The sequence below is a fragment of the Carlito syrichta genome, unplaced genomic scaffold (assembly GCF_000164805.1).
Source record: "Carlito syrichta isolate Samal-C Ts95f unplaced genomic scaffold, Tarsius_syrichta-2.0.1 Scaffold314155, whole genome shotgun sequence".
Classification (NCBI taxonomy): domain Eukaryota; kingdom Metazoa; phylum Chordata; class Mammalia; order Primates; family Tarsiidae; genus Carlito; species Carlito syrichta.
Window position 1 is genome coordinate 404,915 of NW_007258251.1, and position 19,437 is coordinate 424,351.

General features: G+C 39.0%; 1 protein-coding gene across 1 annotated transcript in view; it reads right to left on the reverse strand.

Annotated features, from left to right (window-relative positions):
* Positions 1-561: 561 nt before the first annotated feature.
* The window catches only part of YWHAQ (tyrosine 3-monooxygenase/tryptophan 5-monooxygenase activation protein theta), a 41,859-nt gene continuing 22,983 nt past the window's right edge, over positions 562-19,437 (reverse strand). The window contains exons 2-5 of the mRNA XM_008071193.1: positions 9,601-9,724; positions 5,825-5,988; positions 4,506-4,601; positions 562-1,930 (exon numbers count right to left, since the gene is read on the reverse strand). Of these exons, the coding sequence (XP_008069384.1) occupies positions 1,871-1,930; positions 4,506-4,601; positions 5,825-5,988; positions 9,601-9,724 (444 nt within the window). The 3' untranslated portion in view covers positions 562-1,870. The remainder of the gene's footprint in view (positions 1,931-4,505; positions 4,602-5,824; positions 5,989-9,600; positions 9,725-19,437) is intronic.

Below are 19,437 nucleotides of genomic sequence, written 5' to 3' on the forward strand. Positions count from 1 at the left end.
ATGGTCTTCCACTCAAGATTTTTGACTTTACGATGCTGTCAAAGTGCTACACTGTCAGTAAAACTATACTTCAAGTAACCATACAACCATTGTTTTGCACTTTCAGTATTCAATAAACTACATGAGATAACCAACCTGTTAGATAATTTTGCCCAAGATACAGGCTAATATACAACCAAGTGTCCTCAGCACATTTAAGGTAGGCTAAACTAAGCTATAACGTTCAACAGGTTAGTCTGACTTAACTATATGTATATATTTAACCTTAAAGATGTAGGGTACAGTTCAGGATTAGGTATACAAGTGGACATCAGGTAAAGTTTGGGCCTCCTTTTGGTCCCCACTTTGCCTGGTTTGAGATCAGGTACCCTTGTTAATGTTGTGCCCTTCCCACCCCACCTTGAACAGTATTTTCAACTTATGTAACCCTACTATAAGTTAAGGAGCATCTGTATCCGAAAACTAAACAAGTAAGGTACTCTTGAACTCCTACTTTCTTTTTGAATATCAACTGAGGCACAATTCTAACACCAGGCAAGGCATTCACAATCACATAATTAGTTTTGCTAGTTTTAAAATGTCCACTTTATTCCATGTAACACATAACCAGATATCATTTACATCTGAGGAAGAGATGGCCCATGAGACTGATCTATAGTAAAACACTCTAAGAAATGTAGTCCAATTTTATACATTTCCAGGTAACCCTAGACAAGTGTATCACAATGCAGAAATATAGGTATTACTACATTTTACATAAGATAAAAGGGAAGTATCAATAAACTTTAGAAAGTAGTAAATTCACCTGTCCCTTAAAATGTGGGTATGCAATTGTTACAAAGCCATAGTAAATGGTTTATAAAATGTAATTTTATTGTATGTTACTCTGCTGTTACATCGGGCATAACATTTTCACAAGGCTTTTTTGGGACTACAATCAATGATTAGCAACACACAATAGTGGTCCAACTTTCTAAATAACAATCACTAGACAAATTGGACACCCTCTCACATGTGCACAAATCTGCATGGAAAAGTACTAAAGTTTTAGACTTGGACTTGTGTACTTTATTTCCCCTTTCTAGTGTATGAAGAAATGACATGCATTTTAATTTGCCAAAAGCAACGCTTGTATTCTGGCAGCGACATGCTACTTCTAGTACATAGTAAAGTGAATACCAGAACTACAAAGGCAGGAGGTGTAAGTGAATTTTTATTTGGGAAGGGAAGTTGTCAACTTAAAACAGCAGCAAATCAAGAGTGAATAAGGAAACTCCCTGTTGTCACAGATATACACTACCTCCAGAATATGTGATATCAGAGGCATTTCAATTTGTGACCCCCCAGCCCAGAAATGTCAAGTGCTTTTCCATTCAATCTAATACTTCTGGATTCCTACTAAAAAGGAATACATTAAGAGCATGGAAAAGTTGCTTACTGAAAGGAAACCCCTGAAGAATAAGGGAGGGAATGTAGAAATTAAGAAGTTATGTAGAACACTCTTTAAATTGTAATTAACTACAGTTTCATATCTTCACAGTAATACAAAACACAGTCACTTGCAGAACTGGTTCAGATTACTTAAATACCAGATACATTTTTAGTCCTCTACATAAGTGTTTGGAAGTTACTTATGTTTATATGAAACGAAGCTATTAATACTTTTCTACAGCAGTAACTGCACACCAGGAAGGCCAAGACAAATACAAATCAAGGAATGGAGTTTTCCCAAAGCTGCAGTGTGAAAAGACGATAAACAGTTGATTCCATACACATGAGTGGGTTCTTTGCTATAGGAAATCCAAGTGGAATAAGGAATGGAGATGTGTAAAAAGGTTTCCTGACGGGAAGGATGACACCCTGTATGCGTTTAGTTTTCGGCCCCTTCTGCTGCATCACATTCTTCTCCTGCACTGTCTGATGTCCATAGCTAGAAAAACAAGAACCACATCAAGTTATTATTTCTAGATTAGACAGGTATATGACACGTCCTACCGCTATAGCAAAATGAAATTCTGAGGGCAGTAAATTCCTCATGCAATAAAAATCTTGACTGACACTAGGTCTCTCGCTTTCTCCCAAAGTTATTCTTACAGACCTTTCACTACACATTCATAAAATGACATACACGCAGTACTAAAGTTCGGTTTTATGGCTTCCTTTTTATTTAAAAAGCACCCTACTTTCAGACAAGCAAGGGGGCATCCTCAGAATGTAATGCTCTCTCCATTCCCAGCAGTCCAATGCCCCATTCCCTTTTATGAGTCAGAGTCACTCTGCTGCCCAGGCTGGAGTGTAGTGGCACACTCACGGCCACTGCAGCCTCAACCTGCTGGGCTCAAGTGATCCTTTTGCCTCAGCCCAGGCAGATGGAACTACAGGCACATGACACCAAGCCTGGCTAAGTTTTTCACCTGGCTAATTTTTAAATTTATCGTAGAGACAAGGTCTCACTATATTGCCCAGGCTGGTCTCAAACTCCTGGGCTCAGGCAATCCTCTCACCTGGCCTCCCAAAGTGCTGGGATTACAGGTGTGAGCCACAGCACTTGACCTCAATGCTATTCTTGAAAGCACTTCCACAATGTAATTTTACTAATAAGGAGGCGAAAGCTACAATTATGGTAATAGTTTCCAAGTGTGTGAAGGCTACCATATAGAAAAAGGGACAGATGTACTCTTTGTTGCACCAAGAATTAAAGAGAAGTGTGGGGATAGAAGCAGCACATGTACATATGTATGTATAAAGAGGAATCATAAAATTAGATAGTATGCTAAAACTAGTGAAATTGATCTCCAGGGAGCTGATTTTAGGATGGGAAGATGAAGGGAAGAAGGAAAACAGTCAATATTTATCAGCTCAAAAATGCCTTTTTTTTTAAATTTTGATTTGGGAGTCTCACTCTTGTTGCCCAGGCTGGAGTGCAGTGGCATGCTCACACCATCACAGCCTCGGACTGCTGCGCTAAGACAATCCTTCTGCCTCAGTCTTCCAAGTAGCTGGAACTACAGATGCACACTACCACACCCAGCTAGTTTTTGTGATTTACTGTAGAGATGAGGTCTCACCAAGTTGCCCAGGCTGGTCTTGAAGCCCCAGGCTCAGGCAATCCTCTTGCCTGAGACGATTTGCCTAATCCCAAAGAGCTGGGATTACAAACTGAGCCACTGCGCCTGGCCCAAAAATGCATTTTTATTAGACCACCACTAAGAAACTACTGGTAATTTTAGAAAAACCAGAATCTTACATAATCCTTAAGTTATTAAGACACAAAACCAAAGTTGAGCCTGAGCCTGCGGGTTCGAGACCCGCCTGGGCAACTTGGCAAGACTTCATCTATACAATAAATTAAAAATTAGCCGGGCATGTATAGTGCGCGTCTGTAGTTCCAGCTACTTGAAAGGCTGAGGTGGAAGGATCGCCGGAACCCAGCAGGTTGAGGTTGCGGTGGCCAGGAGCGGCCACTGGACTCCAGTCTGGGCAACAGAATGAGACTCCAACTCAAAGAAAAAAAACAACCAAAGTTGAATAGACATGGTCCTATTTAGTAAAAGATAAAGTACGAAACTAAGGGTTTATATTAAAAGATGTATTTTCCTCTCTTATATTCTATTAAGTCTAAGATTGTGCTTAACAAATTTATTTATTATAAAAGAATGCAAGAGTAAAGTTCAGGCTGTACTTTTTCTCAATTACTTCCTTTATCAACTGCCTATCCAAGAAGTAGGGAGGAAAAAAGAAAAGAGACTGAGAAAAGAAAGAGACTTTGGCTTAGAAGCAGACGTAGAATAATTCAGGTACAGATTTATTCCCTATCAAATGCTGATAAACATCATGCATGATTTACAAAGTATCTTTTCTTTTTTGAATCAAGGTCTCACTCTGTCCTACAGGTTGGAGTGCAGTGGTACAATCATGGCTCACTGCAGCCTTGGACTGCAGGTATGCACCATCACATCTGGCTAATTTTTTTATTTTTATTTTTTGTAGAGCCATGGTCTCACTATGTTGTCTAGGCTGGTCTTGAACTCCTGGGCTCAAGCAGTCCACCTGCCTCAACCTCCCAAAGTGCTGGGATTACAGGCATGAACAGTCATGACTGGCCTACAAAGTAAACTTTTATTAAACCACATGCCTCATGTGATTTTAGGAAAGCCTAGATACCTATATTGCCCCTAACCTGCTATAGCTGATTTGTCCAAAGAAAGAAAATACGGAAAATTCATAAATTCTCTATACTAACATAATTTATCAAAATCTTCATCCCAATGAAATAGTCAGTAATGTTAATATTCAGAGTTCTAAAAACCATAGCACCATCTCAGGAAGGTTTGATAAAATAAGTATTTCAACTTGAAAACCTGCCCACAAAATAATGGTTGTCTTATACAAAATACTAACACATACTTAACACTTTCAACTCTTTTATATCTGCCCCAAAAGATAGAAAGTCCTAAATAAAATATAGTGTTTCTGAAAAACAAATTAAAAAATGAAAAACTCACTGTTAGGTTGTCTCTAAGCAACTGCATGATGAGGGTGCTGTCTTTGTATGAGTCTTCATTCAGTGTATCAAGTTCTGCAATGGCCTCATCAAAAGCCTGATAAATAGTAATATCCATGGTAAACAAAATTTAAATTGACAGAAACTGGTTAATCTACAATTACAAACCATTTTTACAATAGGTGAACACTCAACCTTATGTTCTACTATCAATTAACAACAAACTCATGGAACCATTCCCTCAGATTCTCAGTTTAATAACTTGTATGACTGAATCTTATAAAGCTATACATACTTAAGTAAACAAGCACTTCTTGGTTCTTTCACACGACAAACTGCATAGTAGCAATGCTTACTGTACTTCTTAACCAATAAGAACTAGTATTTGTAGAAACTCTCTTTTTTTTTGAGTTGGAGTCTCACTCTGTGGCCCAGACTGGAGTGCAGTGGCACGCTCATGGTCACTGCAGCCTCTACCTGTAGGGTTCAGGCAATGCTTCTGCCCCAGTCTTCCAAGTAGTTGGAACCACAGGTGTGAACAACCACAGCCAGCTAATTTTTCTTGATTTATTGTAGAGACAAGGTCTCACCAAGTTGCCCAGACTGGTGTCGAACCCCTGGGCTCAAGCAATCGTCTCACCTCGGCTTCTCAAAGTGCTGGGATTACAGGCTTGAGCCACCACGACCAGTCAGAAGCTCTTCTTGCTCTCATATTTTGAAACACTTTGAGGAATGCAGCAAATACCACTATTCTAAATCCCCAAACCTGGCAGGTTTTACTTTCCAATCTTTTCTATTTCCTTCTTAAAGTAATTTATACTTATATGTTCTTTTGGAGTCTCACTTTGTCACCCAAACTGGAGTACAGTAGCACGATCATGGCTTACCACAGCCTCAAACTCCTGGGGTCAGGTAATCGTTACGTACACCTTAGCCTCCCAAGTAGCTAGGACTATAGTCATGTACAGTCTTGCCTGCCTAATTTTTTTATTTTGTAGAGATAAGGTCTGTGTTATCTAGGCTGGTCTTGAACTCCTGGGCTCAAGCAATTCTCTCACCTTGGCCTCCCAAAGTACTAGGATTACAGATGTGAGTCAACGCCCAGTCAATATGCTCCTTAGGTATTATTTATAGTTACAGCTGGGGAGAGTAACGTGTTATAAGGGGTAGAGTGATTATTATGGTAAGAAAAAGAGGAGATTTCAAAACATATATAGTAGAAATCATCCCTGGATATCCAAGTAAAATACCTAGAAATTTACATACCTGTATCTCAAATAATCTTAGCTAAAGAGAGTATTTCCTGGACACACATCTTACCGTTTTAGCCAGTGTGCAGGCAAGCTCTGGGTTATTAAGGATCTCATAGTAAAATACAGAAAAGTTAAGAGCCAGCCCAAGGCGGATTGGATGTGTGGGTTGCATCTCTTTCTTGCTTATATCAAATGCCTCTTGGTAAGCTCCTTGGGAATTATCTATCGTTTCTGTGAAGAAAAAAAAAAGCATGCAACTGAAAATATTCATCCAATATACAGCACATTAATGTTCACATATGATGCTAGATCCTGGTAGAACCAAGATTTCTTTTTCTCTTTTTTCTGAATCAGAGTTTCACTTTGTCACCCAGGATAGAGTACAGTGGTACGATCACTGCTCGCTATAGCCCTGACCTCACCTCAGGTGATACTTCTGCCTCAGTCTCCTAAGTAAATGGGACTACAGGCACACACCACCAAACCCGCCTAATTTTTTTGACTTTTTGTAGAAGTCTCGCTATGTTAGGCTGGTCTCAAACTCCTGGCCTCAAGTGATTCTCCCCTGAAGTGCTGGGATTACAGATGTGAGTCACTGTGCCCAGCGCCAAGATTTTTCTCTGTAGCTTTCTTTAAAATCATAGTAGCAAGTCAAAAACATTCTTGTACTGAGAATTTTAAGAACTGGTTTATAATGCTGTTTACTTGTAATCAGCTTCAATTTTTTCTTTTTTTTTTTTTTTTGAGTTGGAGTCTCACTCTGTCATTCAGGCTGGAGTGCAGTGGCATGCTCACGGCCACCCCAGCGTCGACCTGTTGGGCTCCGGCAATCCTTCCGCCTCAGCCTTCCAAGTAGCCATAACTACAGGCGCGTGCTACCACGCCAGCTAATTTTTGATTTATTGTAGAGACAAGGTCTAGCCAAGGTGCCTGGGCTGGTCTCAAACCAGTAGGCTCAGGCAATCCACTTGCCTCAGTCTCCCAATGTGCTGGGGATTACAGGTTGAGCCACCGAGCCCAGCCTAAAACTACTTTCTTCTTTCACATCTTTACCACCCTAAACACATCCGATCATGTCTATTGCTTGGAAATGTAGCAATTAAATGTAGCAGTTAAAAATAATGTGAGCCGGGCTCGGTGGCTCAGCCTGTAATCCCGCGCCTTTGGGAGGCTGATGTGAGTGGATTGCCTGAGCCCGCGGGTTCGAGACCCGCCTGGGCAGCGAGACCACATCTCTACAAAAAATCAAAAAATCAGCCAGGCATGGTAGTGCATGCCTGTAATTCTGGCTACTTGGAAGACTGAGACGGAAAGATCGCCGGAGCCCAGCAGGCGAGGCTGCGGTGGCCGGAAGCGGCCACTGCACTCCAGTCTGGGCGACAGAGTGAGACTCCAACTCAAAAAAGTAAAAAAAATTAAAAAATAAAGTGACTGAAACACCCCATCCCTAAATAATGAAACACTTTACAAAAATGAAACATTTTAAGATCACCACCACCAAAATCTTTTTTTCAGACTTATTATTTGTAAAAACAATACTGATCCTTAGTATCAAGATGCAAGGCAACATGTCAATATATAGAACAAAATCTACTCTGACCAGTGTTTGATTACTGGCCTAATAAAAATGTTACTCTCCCTCCAAAAAATATATACCAAGTATTACAAACACTAATTTGATTATATTTGTTTTGAAAAGGGCAGTTTTCTATATAAGGCCACTGACGTACCACAACTTTAGAAATACTGACATAAGAGAATTAAGCTATCCCTTTATGACCTGAATGTGTGCTTTTTCCTTTCTCTGAAATGGCATATTCTTGATCTAATTCTGACTAGTCCTCATGTAATAGGAAGCTCTTGCAGCCTGGCACATTAGGAAGCACTAAACAGCAGAAACAGTGTCTCAGCTCTTAGGCTGTAAAGGTAGCCTATCCACAAATCCCAGACTATCAGAAATGTATATGGGACTATGTGTGGAACCTCAAAGTGCCAATGAGTCCAACAGGGTTAAGTCAGATTAAAGCCAGAGCTGTATTCCAATCTCCCAAAGACTTCCCTTTGACTTGCTGACATTTAGACATATTCAGTCCAGTACCAATATTTCCAAATCCAGTTCTGCTTATCTTCATGGCAAAAGAAATTATATATCAGTAACAGAATAATAAATTTATTATTCAGATTTTGTTATAAGGGACAACAGTCTCTCAAGGTATAACTTCTCTTTATATCTTCAATTACACTGATATTTAGGATGGTAAAACTGTCACATTTTCAGTAGTAAATAAGAAAGTGATAATAACTATTAGTGGGGGTATACCTTTTTTGGATGGGGCAAAATTAAGAACCAAACAATAAACTTTTTAGAAAAAAGAGAAGGAATTAAGTGATATGTCTAACCAGAACTCAATACATTTGGCAGCGAGCACACATACAAAATTTAATAGGGTCTCTATTATACTCAGCTACCAATACCAGGAGACTGAGTTCACTGCAAATAAATTTATTTTCCCTTTTCTACAATCAAGTTAGGCAAGTGGATGACTTCTTCCCATATCTGCACTTCCTGTAACAGACTAAGAAAGATATAGGTATCTAGTACTCAAATCTACTTTTATAGTTACTTCTTTATTAATCAACAATTCCTGTGTATTCAGTCTTCTAGAGTAAAACCAAACCATGTAAATAATTCCAACTTACTGTGAAGTAGAAACAAATTACATACCAGCAATAACATACTCATCTCACCTTTCTATTCAGAAATTTGATTACCCTATACTTAGCAGTCAATGTTTTGACACTTCAAACTAGGTAGTAATAGGCCGGGAGCAGTGGCTCACACCTATAATCCCAGCACTTTGGCAGGCCAAGGTAAGAGGATTGCCTAAGGCCACAGTTTGAGAACAGCCTGGGCAACTTGGCGAGGTCTCACCTCTACAATAAATCCAAAAATTGGCCAAGTGTGGTAGCACGTGCCTGTAATTCTAGCTACTTGAAAGGCTGAGGCAGAAGGATCATCTGAGCCCAGCAGGTCGAGGTTGTGGTGGCTGTGAGCATGCCACTGTACTCCAGCCTGGGCAACAAATGAAAAACAAACAAAATAAAATAGGTAGTAATAAATTAATATGACAAACAAAAAATAGAACAGCCTGTCTCTATGTTCTATATGTAATTTCCATTTATGTTAAGTTTTAAGGCCTAGTCACACCAGAGGCCATGTGAAATACAGAATCACTCATGAAGGGTATGCTAAAAACTCTAAAGCTAAGAACACGGTGAACCAAAATTCTAAAGCATAAAAGATTAAGTCATTTTTAATTGACTAATTTATTGAGTCAGGGTCTCACTCTGTGTTCACTGCAAACTCAAACTCCTGGACTCAAGCAATCCTCCCACCTCAGCCTCCCAAGCAGCTGGGACTACAGATGTGTACCACAATACCTGGCTAATATATATATATATATTTTTTTGTAGACATGAGGTCTTACTATGTTGCCTAGACTGGTCTTGAACTCCTGGGCTCAAGCAATCTCCCACCTCGGCCTCCCAAAGTGCTGAAATTATAGGCATGAATCACCATACACAGCCAAAGCCTGTTTTTAATAATATATCTGATTATAATTAGAGTTCACATACATGTTTGTTTTTTAAAGGGCATATAATGTTAATTCATGATTGTATTTTCATTTTTGAGAGCATAAGATAATATTCATTTCCTTGATACAGATTCCTTAATTATTTTTAAGTTGCAAAGAGCCTGAAGACCACCTGTGTTGTCACAGGGTCTTATTTATCTCCATTTTCAACAATATTTAGCATTACCCATATAACAAATATACTTACGTTTTCGGTCATCTCCACATGCAACTTCAGCAAGGTACCGGAAGTAATCTCCCTTCATTTTCAGATAGAAGACCTTACTCTCTGGATTAGTTGCATTGGCTATTAAATACTTATCCAACAATTCCTGAAAGAAATAAGAGAAAACATTAGGGACTAATTAAAGCTATTTAATTACAGACAAGAACTTACCATCAAATTCTATCATGCATTTCAATCATTACCTACTACAGTAATACTATATCATATCAGCCTGAACTTGAAGAAGTCAGGTTGTTGCCACTAGTTACTCTGGCAGGCTTTAAATGCTGTAGCCCATAATTTCTAAAGGTAAGGCTAACTGGCACACTGATGCCAATGGGTTCCAGAAGGGGGAAAAAAAAAAAGGTAAGGCGAGATTATACCAAACACTGTAATTTGAAAAGCCTTGTCTGTTCACTCATTCATTCATTCAACATATACTGACACCTGCGAATCACCAGGTTATTTGTCTATGATGGATATAGAAAAGACTTAAGTCCCTGCTCTCAAGAAGCTCACAATCTGTAAGTACACCATCAACAGTACACCAAACATTAAGAGATATGTGAGTAAGGTGCTACTGAAGCACAGAGGGAGGCTCTGGCTCTGCTGGGAATGTCCTCCGGTTAGGCTTCCAGGGGAAGGAATATCTGTGGTGTCAAGGAGGAAAAGTAGAAATACACCAGGCAGAAAACAGGGATGTGAAATTATTTTAGGGAAGGGAAACAAAATGTGTAAGACATCAAGTATGAGGGAGAACAGTATAACCACAGAATAAATGACTCCTGGCCTAGAGTAGTGTTACTCAGCAGCCAAGTACCCATTCGAAAACAAGGTACATACAGAAAATGAGAGTAAGTTTATTAACTTACACAGCAATGACAGGGCAGTTTTATGCCTTCTAAATCTACTTATTTTTAAAAACTGGGTGAATATTTAAGCATGTCTTTTATCCCTGATATTTTAAAGAAATTTTCACTTCTAGAGGTACAAAAATATACCTGGGAATATAAAAAGTCACAGAAGACAACTATGACAGATAGCTTCAGAGAAGATCATCTTTACATTTTGGAAAAACAGTCACAGATAGTACCAGTTAACATTATATAAAAACACAAACTATGATACAAAATTAGGTAGCTTGGAAAATAACCGAAGATGGCTTCAAAAGTCACAATTACTGCACTTTAAAGTTATTTTAAAGAAAATAAATTAGAAAAACATTTAAATCCCCAAATTAAAATTTGTTTAATGTTTGTATTTTTTTAGAATATATTTTAAAAGGCCTAAGGCCAGGGAAAGTTTTTTTAAAACACCCACAAAAATTAATATAAAATTACACAAGTCCCAGAAATTTATACATTATAAAACTGGCAAGTATCAAAATTGTGGCTTAAATTGGAGAGTTGCCAAATCAGTAGTGTCATTAAGGCCATACTCGAACTAAAGGCAACTGGAAAAACAAGTGCTGCTCCAGCACTGCCATATTTTTTTTTTTTTTTTTTTGAGTCAGAGTCTCACTCTGTCACCCAAGCTGGAGTGCACCCAGCCTCAATCTGCTGGGCTCAGGCGATCCTTTTGTCTCAGCCTTCCAAGTAGCCGGAACCAAAGGCTCATGTCACCATGCCCAGCTAATTTTTTTATTTATTGTAGAGATGAGGTCTCACCATGTTGCCCATGTTATTCTCAAACCTGTGGGCTCAGGCAATCCTCTACTTCTGGCCCTCAAAGTGTTGGGGTTACAGGCGTTAGCCACAGCACCTGGCTACCACCACACTCTTTTTTTTTTTTTTTTTTGAGTTGGAGTCTCACTCTGTCGCCCAGACTGGAGTGCAGTGGCCTCAACCTGCAGGGCTCCGGCGATCCTTCCGCCTCAGCCTTCCGAGTAGCTGGAATTACAGGCACGCGCTACCATGCCTGGCTGATTTTTTTATTCATTGTAGAGATGAGGTCTCGCCAAGTTGCCCAGGTGGGTCTCGAACCCGCGGGCTCAGGCAATCCACTCACCTCAGCCTCCCAAAGCTCAGGATTACAGGCTAAGCCACCGAGCCCAGCTCGACTACACTCTTAATTAGAAAAATCATTGATCAGATTTAATAATTTCTTCTGTTCAACATCACCAATATGATTTTAATAGTTATTTAATGAAACAAACCTGAAAATTCTTCCCCAGAATCTTAAAAAATTACACTATTTTAACTTTGTCCTCTACTACCTACACATCCATATAGCAAGGTTGACTTTCAATTTAAAAACTATTCTCATGAGCTAAAATGGGAGATGGCAATAGTGAGAGAGCCACAAGAAAGTCCTAGCTCTCCAGCTGATTCAGTCATGGCTGTCTTTAAACAAGTGGATTCTGAGTAGCATCAAAGAAGGCAAACACAGTATCTACACTGAGGAAAACACCGCCCTCTGCCTGTTCTCATACCCAGGAGCTCTAACATGAAACCAAGTGCTTCTCACTTTTCTTGTTCCCCCAAGTGAGTCAGTTACAGTGAAATCCCAGAGGATCTCCAAAAGGGTGCCAGCTCCAGCGAAGATGTTTTTTACAGTCACAAAAAAGCTACTCAGTACTTTTAAGACTTAGTACTCTGTAACTGAATGTGGTCTGACTAGAATGAGGGCTTGGGGTAAGGAGTAGAGAAAAGAGAAATTCCAATTCTAGCACTAGTGCCCCCAAGTCACTCGTGCCAAGTGTGGGGATGCTCACAAGAACTTGTAGACAAGACTTGTATCACACTTATGAGCACACTTGCTTTGCAAAAATCAGAAAACTGCTCAACAGCTACTGCATTAGTTACAACACCGTCACTTATAAGCTACCTATAACTTTTCTAAAATTATTAACTTTGACTACTAGTTTGCATATAGCCATTACGTACGATTTACAGTGTTGGGCTTTTATAAAGTGACTTGGGCATTACTTCCATCCTGGAGCTTCAGCCAGGTATCATGATTCTTTGTCAGATGCCACTAGCTCTCTGTGAAGGAAACAACAGGTACAGAATAACTCTGTCTTTTCATATACAATCAGTAGTAAAGATGAATATTTTAGCCCAATTAAAAGATATAATGGATTATGCTTCATGTCTTAACAGAAGGATCATGGCTGTTTCTAGTATTATCAATATCAGATATTAATAACAGATAGAATACAGGCTATAAATACTTAAGATATTAGCCTACTTGTACAATTTGTGAGAATTTAAAAATTATTGGCTGGGTATGGCAGCTCATGCCTGCAATCCCAGCACTTTGGGAGGATGAGGTAGGAAAATCAGTTGAGCCCAGGAATTCAAGTCCAGCCTTGGCAACACAGTGAGAACTAATCTCTACAAAAAATAAAAAATACAAATTAATAAAAAATTTAAAAATACATAAATAAAAATTATTAAAAACACAGCACATCAGAGATAGAAAAAGGAAAATGCAAACTGATATGAAGCTCCCTGAAAATCTTTCCAAATACAGGTAGGTACTGGTAAGTCAGGAGGAAGTAAGGGAATTAGTTTTAACATTTTTATAGTTATGAACTTCTGTGTATTATTCTTATCAAGTAAGCAAGAGTTTCCCCCTTATAAAGTCTTCAACCAGCAAATTTTATGGTTTTGAGAGGTTTGGAGTGCTAAGCCTGGGGCTCCTGCCAGCGCTGAGTGTTACTTGACTGAGGGATAAAATGCAAATGGAAGTGTGTTCCTTTTTGAGAACTTGACAACTACAGAGACGTTAGTGTCCTACCTACAATGATAAATAGTTTAGGACACCCTAGTCCAAAGAAACAAGAATATAAGCTATTATAGAGGTTACTTTTGGAGATGCTAAAGGATCTCACAATAAGTTTAATCTCAGGAAAATACGATGGGAATAATAAAGACTATACCACAAAGAACTATGTAAGAAATGCAACTGTCAAAAATATTAATGCAAATTTAGGATAGTAACTAACTATTCCTCCTACCTCCCATTCCCATGTCTTAGAAAAAAGGTTATAAAGAATAGCAAAACCTATAACTATTTTTAAAAGTTAACTATTTTAGCATATAACAATCCTATTATCAACTCAACAGCTTTTCCAAAATAACTAAGCAAACTAGTACCTTTTTAATAATATGTTCATTTATAAGTGATTTCTGTTTTACAGACAAAATAAGCTATTCTTGTATTTTATTTTATAGTTTATTCTTTTTTTTTTTTGACTTGGAGTTTTACTTAGTCACCCAGGCTAGAGTGCAGTTGCACACTCACAGCCACCTGTCAACACTCTGAGCTCCAGCAGTCCTCCTGTCTCAGCCTCTGGGCTCCAGCAATCCTTCTGCCTCAGCCTTCCAAGTAGTCAGAACTACAGGTGTGCGCTACCACGCCTGGCTAATTTTTGGATTTATTGTAGAGATGAGCTCCACCAAGTTGCCCAGGCTGTTCTCAAATCCATGGGCTCAGGCAATCCTCTCACCTTGACCTCCTAAAGTGCTGGGATTACAGGTTTGTGCCACTACGCCCGGTCTTATAGTTTATTCTTTATACACAAAATTGATTTATTTTAAAAAGAGTAGGTAACAGACGAACAGTCATAAAATACAATCAAAATTAACAAAATACAAAGAAAAGTTCTAAGAATTTAATTTCCTGTTTGCTGAAGTTTATTAATAAATACTATTAACAAGTTTAATCTCTAACTTTAGGAAATATATATGGGTCACTACCTATATATTATCAGTTTAATCAGCACATAAACATACCCTAAAATACAGCATATCTAAGAGAGATAAGGCCATATCTAAGTTAGAGATTTAATTAGTAAGTCAAATAAAAAGGAACAGAATATGTTATTTCAGAACATGAGCTTTAGAAGTTAGGTGACCATTTGTGAAATTTTTATACTGAAACTCCATAAAATTTATACTGATACTCCATAATTTTGTGGGAAATCACAGCTTCCCAAGTACCTGTTTCTGTAATTGTGTAATTAGAGTATAATGATCTAAAGGCATTCTAGCCTCAGAAACTACCACTCTATGACTATACCCACTAGGGTTAAAACACATAAAGGATTTGTTGCCTTAATCAAGGAGGCAGTGAGTCACTTAAGACTTGATCCAAGTTGATCATATAACATCAATATATCTATGTAAAAATTTCTACCATTAATAACATGAATGCATTAAACAGTTAAGTGTCCTTGCAGTATTTTTTTTGAGTTGGAGTCTCACTCTGTTGCCCAGACTGGAGTGCAGTGGCCGCTCCCGGCCACCGCAGCCTCGACCTGCTGGGCTCCGGCGATCCTTCCACCTCAGCCCTCCAAGTAGCTGGAACTACAGGCGCACACTACCACACTCGGCTAATTTTTTTTTATTTATTGTAGAGATGAGGTCTCGCCAAGTTGCCCAGGCGGGTCTCGAACCCGCAGGCTCAGGCAATCCACTAACCTCAGCCTCCCAAAGTGCTGGGATTACAGGCTGAGCCACCAAGCCCGGCTCCTTGCAGTATTTAAATACGTTACTGATTTAGAACTGTTAGACTTAGAATCCAAGAATGATAAATCTCTACCCCATTCTGGTGCCCATTTAAGTTCTTAAAAAAAAAATGAACTACAGAATAAATCAAAAAACTTCAGAGAGAAGTAAACCTTATAACCAGTGTGGCTGATCCTATGAGCTGTGATTTAGCTGACACCATACGGCAGAAGACATCAGTCAGAGTCCAGACTCATGTTACAACACCTAATCAGATCCTTATTTACTTGTATCCCCAAGGTTAAAACATTTCATTTAATCCTATGACAAATTCCAAAACTCTGCAAACGAGCCAGCCTTATCTTATTTTGCTTTGCTTTATTGCACTTTGCAGATACTGTGTTTTTTTCCTTACCAACGGAAGGTTTGGGACAACACGGCATTGAGCAAGTCTATCAATGCCATTTTTCCATCAGCATGTGCTCACTTTGCATCTCTCTAGTATATTTTGCCTTTAAGGATAACCAATCATAAGCAACCTTCAAATACAGACTTATAGTCTGTTCAAATATCATGAATGGCCTGACCAGTCAAGTTACAAGCAAAACAAAGTACAATTTTCTATTGATTTTTCACATAGTAGTTACATTACTAGTTAATTTTGCATATTATTAAAACCATAAGATAAAACTTTGTGTTTAAAAGTAAAACCAAATTAGGCTCTGGTCTCAGATAACTAAATTTTTTACCTAAAAGAAGGAGCAGATGGATAATTCTTTACACAGGCCTGTATTCCTATGCATTAAAGGATGAGAAGCACCACTGACCCCTGTCCACTCAATGTCAGTGCTGCCCTCCCCACCTGGGCAGAAAGAGTGGGTCACAGATACATACAAAAGTGTTATGAAAGCTCAAAATAGAAAGTGTAAGGGAAGAAAGCATTCCAAAGCAAAGAGACCAGCATATGAAAGTTACAGCTGCATAAAGATACAGAAAGTCACTGGAGGTGGGGTAATCTTTATAAAAGAAAAACTCTCCAATCACAAAGAGAACAAAAGGCACCAAAATTCACAGTATTCACTATGAATTATTACATTTGATTAACTCAGTGGAATGAGCACTGGGCCAGTAATTTGGTTCTAGATCAAGTTCCTCAATTTAATCTCCTATTCTACAAAATACACTTGACCTTTAAACAACGGGTTTGAGTTGCATGAGTCCAGTTTTCCGGTGATTTTTTTTTTTTTTTTTTTGAGTTGGAGTCTCACTCTGTCACCGAGGCTAGAGTGCAGTGGCCGCTCCCAGTTACCGCAGCCTCAACCTGCTGGGCTCCGGCGATCCTTCCGCCTCAGCCTTCCAAGTAGCTGGAACTACAGGTGCGCGCTACCACGCCCGGCTAGTTTTTGATTTATTGTAGAGACGAGGTCTCACCAAGTTGCCCAGGCGGGTCTCAAACCCGCAGGCTCAGGCAATCCACTCGCCTAGCTTCCCAAAGTGCTGGGATTACAGGCTGAGCCACCGAGCCCGGCCTTTTTTTTTTTTTCAATAAATACAATCAGCTCTCTATGTCGGTAGGTTCTGAATCCATAACCAAACAGATGGAAAATACAGTATTAGTGACATACAAAACCCACATACATGAAGGGCTGACTTTTGGTACCTGCCACAGGGCTGAACCAAGGAACTTGAGTATGTAAGGATTTTGGTGTTTGCAGGGCTCCTGAAACCAAGACTCCATGGGCCAACAACTGTGATTAAAATATTCTCCAGTTTTAAGGATCTATACTAATTCTCAGGTTACTAAATCAGAAGGACAATCTGTTAAACAGATGACCTTCTAGATATGTTTTCTCAGCACTTTTCATTCACAAAATTTAGCACAGTACCAATCACACAACAGGACTCAGTATTTGTCAAATGAGCATCACCCGTGGCCACATGCTGAAATGAATGTAACCAAAACGGAATTTCACACAAAGCCCTACTTTGAAATGGTACAGTGGTTTTCTTCATTTGTTTTAACTCTTTATTTTTATCAAAGTCATAATGTACAATCATTAACTATCATTCAAAATTTTCTAGGGAAAAATCAGTTTCCCATTCTGTTCCCTGTTTCTAAGTTGCTTCAATGAAATTTTTTTAAAATCCTGACCTCATACTGATATGTCCAAATCAAATCTAACACAAGATTCTTCCTCTCTTATCTGTATCTTCTTTTTATACAAAATGAGACTCTGGTTCCTGTTAAACTAATACATGCACTTTATGTAAAATTCAAAAGCAAAACATACAGTTCCTCTCCTTTTCCTAAGTCTTTAGACATCCAGTTCTGCCCCTCCCTCAAAGCAACCATCATTAGTTTCTTGCACATTCTTCCAGAGATTCAAAACATTTAAAATCCATGTGTGTTTCCCTTTCCCTCATGTTAACATACTATACACACATATTGTTCTACACCTTGGTTTGTTCATATAATCCCCCAGAGACCATTCCATATCCATATATTTATAGCTGCCTCATTCTATGTATAACACTGTACAATGTTCCACTGTATGGGTATGTCAATTATTTAGTCTACACTGATGAACATTTAAGTCCAATCTTTCTGTTTCCAAAAATGCAACAAATATACACTTGATCCTTAGCATAAATTGTTAAACTGTTCCCCCAGAGGTAATTTTATAATACAGTACTCCCACTAGCAATGTGTATTTCTATTTCAACTTCTTTCTAAACCCAGTGTATTATTATTATTATTAGTATTATTTGAGTTGGAGTCTTACTCCATTGCCCAGACTAGAGTGCAATGGCACGCTCCCGACCACTGCGACCTCGACCTGCTAGGCTCAGGCGATTCTTCCACTTCAGCCTTCCAAGAAGCTGGAGCTACAGGTGCGTACTACCATGCCCGGCTAGTTTTTGATTTATTGTAGAGATGAGGTCTCGTCAAGTTGCCTGGGCGGGTCTCGGACCCGTGGGCTCAGGCAATCCATTCACCTTGGCCTCTCAAAGCACTGGGATTACAGGCTGAGCCACCGAGCCCAGTCTCAATGTATTATTTAAAAAAAAAAAAAAAAAAAACTTTCCCAATCTAATAGGTGAAAAAATCTTACTATAGTTTTATCAGCAATTTATTATAAATGAAGCTAAACATCTGCACATCCTTTTCTATTAACAATCTGTTTATATCCTTTGCCCTATTCCTAATGACTTTTCCCTACTACTTTATAGAAACTACTTAATAATTCATCTTCTATATGCGCCTCATATAAAACTTTATGTAAAGACCTGTCTAGGAACAAAACTGCAGTTATTAATATTTTTCTTTTATATTAAATGAGTTAAAATATTACCATAATTTCTGACCAATATGAGAAACACAAGTTAATATGACTATACCTTTGCAGAAACATGAGTGTCTAGTTGTGACAACACAGGAGATTGTGCTTAAGCAGAATAATCTAAATGTTAAATAAACCTACTTCCTGGGCCTTTTTTTTGAGCGGGTAGGTGGCCACAACAAAATGAAAAGTAGCAAGAAATCTACTTCCTGGGCTTTTGTATTCTCCATGAAAAACAGAAACCAAACCCATGTTCTTCTGTGCAGGTACTATTCAAATTTTTATTTCATACATGTTGTGTGAATACACAAACTTAAAATGTATATAAAATGGGTTGCAGCCTAGTGTGCCAAACAGAAACAAATAATCAAAACCACTGCAACCACTGTAAAGAGACATTTCTTTCCATAATCTAAGGTACACACATGTTACATAGAAAAAGCGACATCCAGGCAACCCCTTCAGGTCCCCTCCCACTATCCTCTCAATAAATCCTGCTTTAAAAAAAAAGTAAAGAAAAAGCAACATCCATGATATTAAAAATAACAAAACTACTTAAGAGACAGAGCCTCGGTAATGTATAAAACATTAAAAAATCTGTTTGTTTTTGAGTTGGAGTCTCAGTCTGTCGCCCAGGCTGGAGTACAGTGGCATGTTCACAGCCACTGCAGCCTCAACCTGTTGGGCTCAGGTGATCCTTCCGAGTAGCTGGAGCTATACGGCGCCTGGCAAAAATCTGTTAAAAATATACATTTAGCTGGGCTCGGTGGCTCAGCCTGTAATCCCACGCCTTTGGGAGGCTGAGGTGAGTGGATTGCCTGAGCCCGCGGGTTTGAGACCTGCCTGGGCTGCGAGACCTCATCTCTACAATAAATCAAAAAGTCAGCCGGGTGTGGTAGCGCATGCCTGTAATTCCGGCTACTTGGAAGGCTGAGGCGGAAGGATCGCCAGAGCCCAGCAGGTCGAGGCTGCGGTGGCCAGGAGCGGCCACTGCACTCCAGTCTGGGCGACAGAGTGAGACTGAA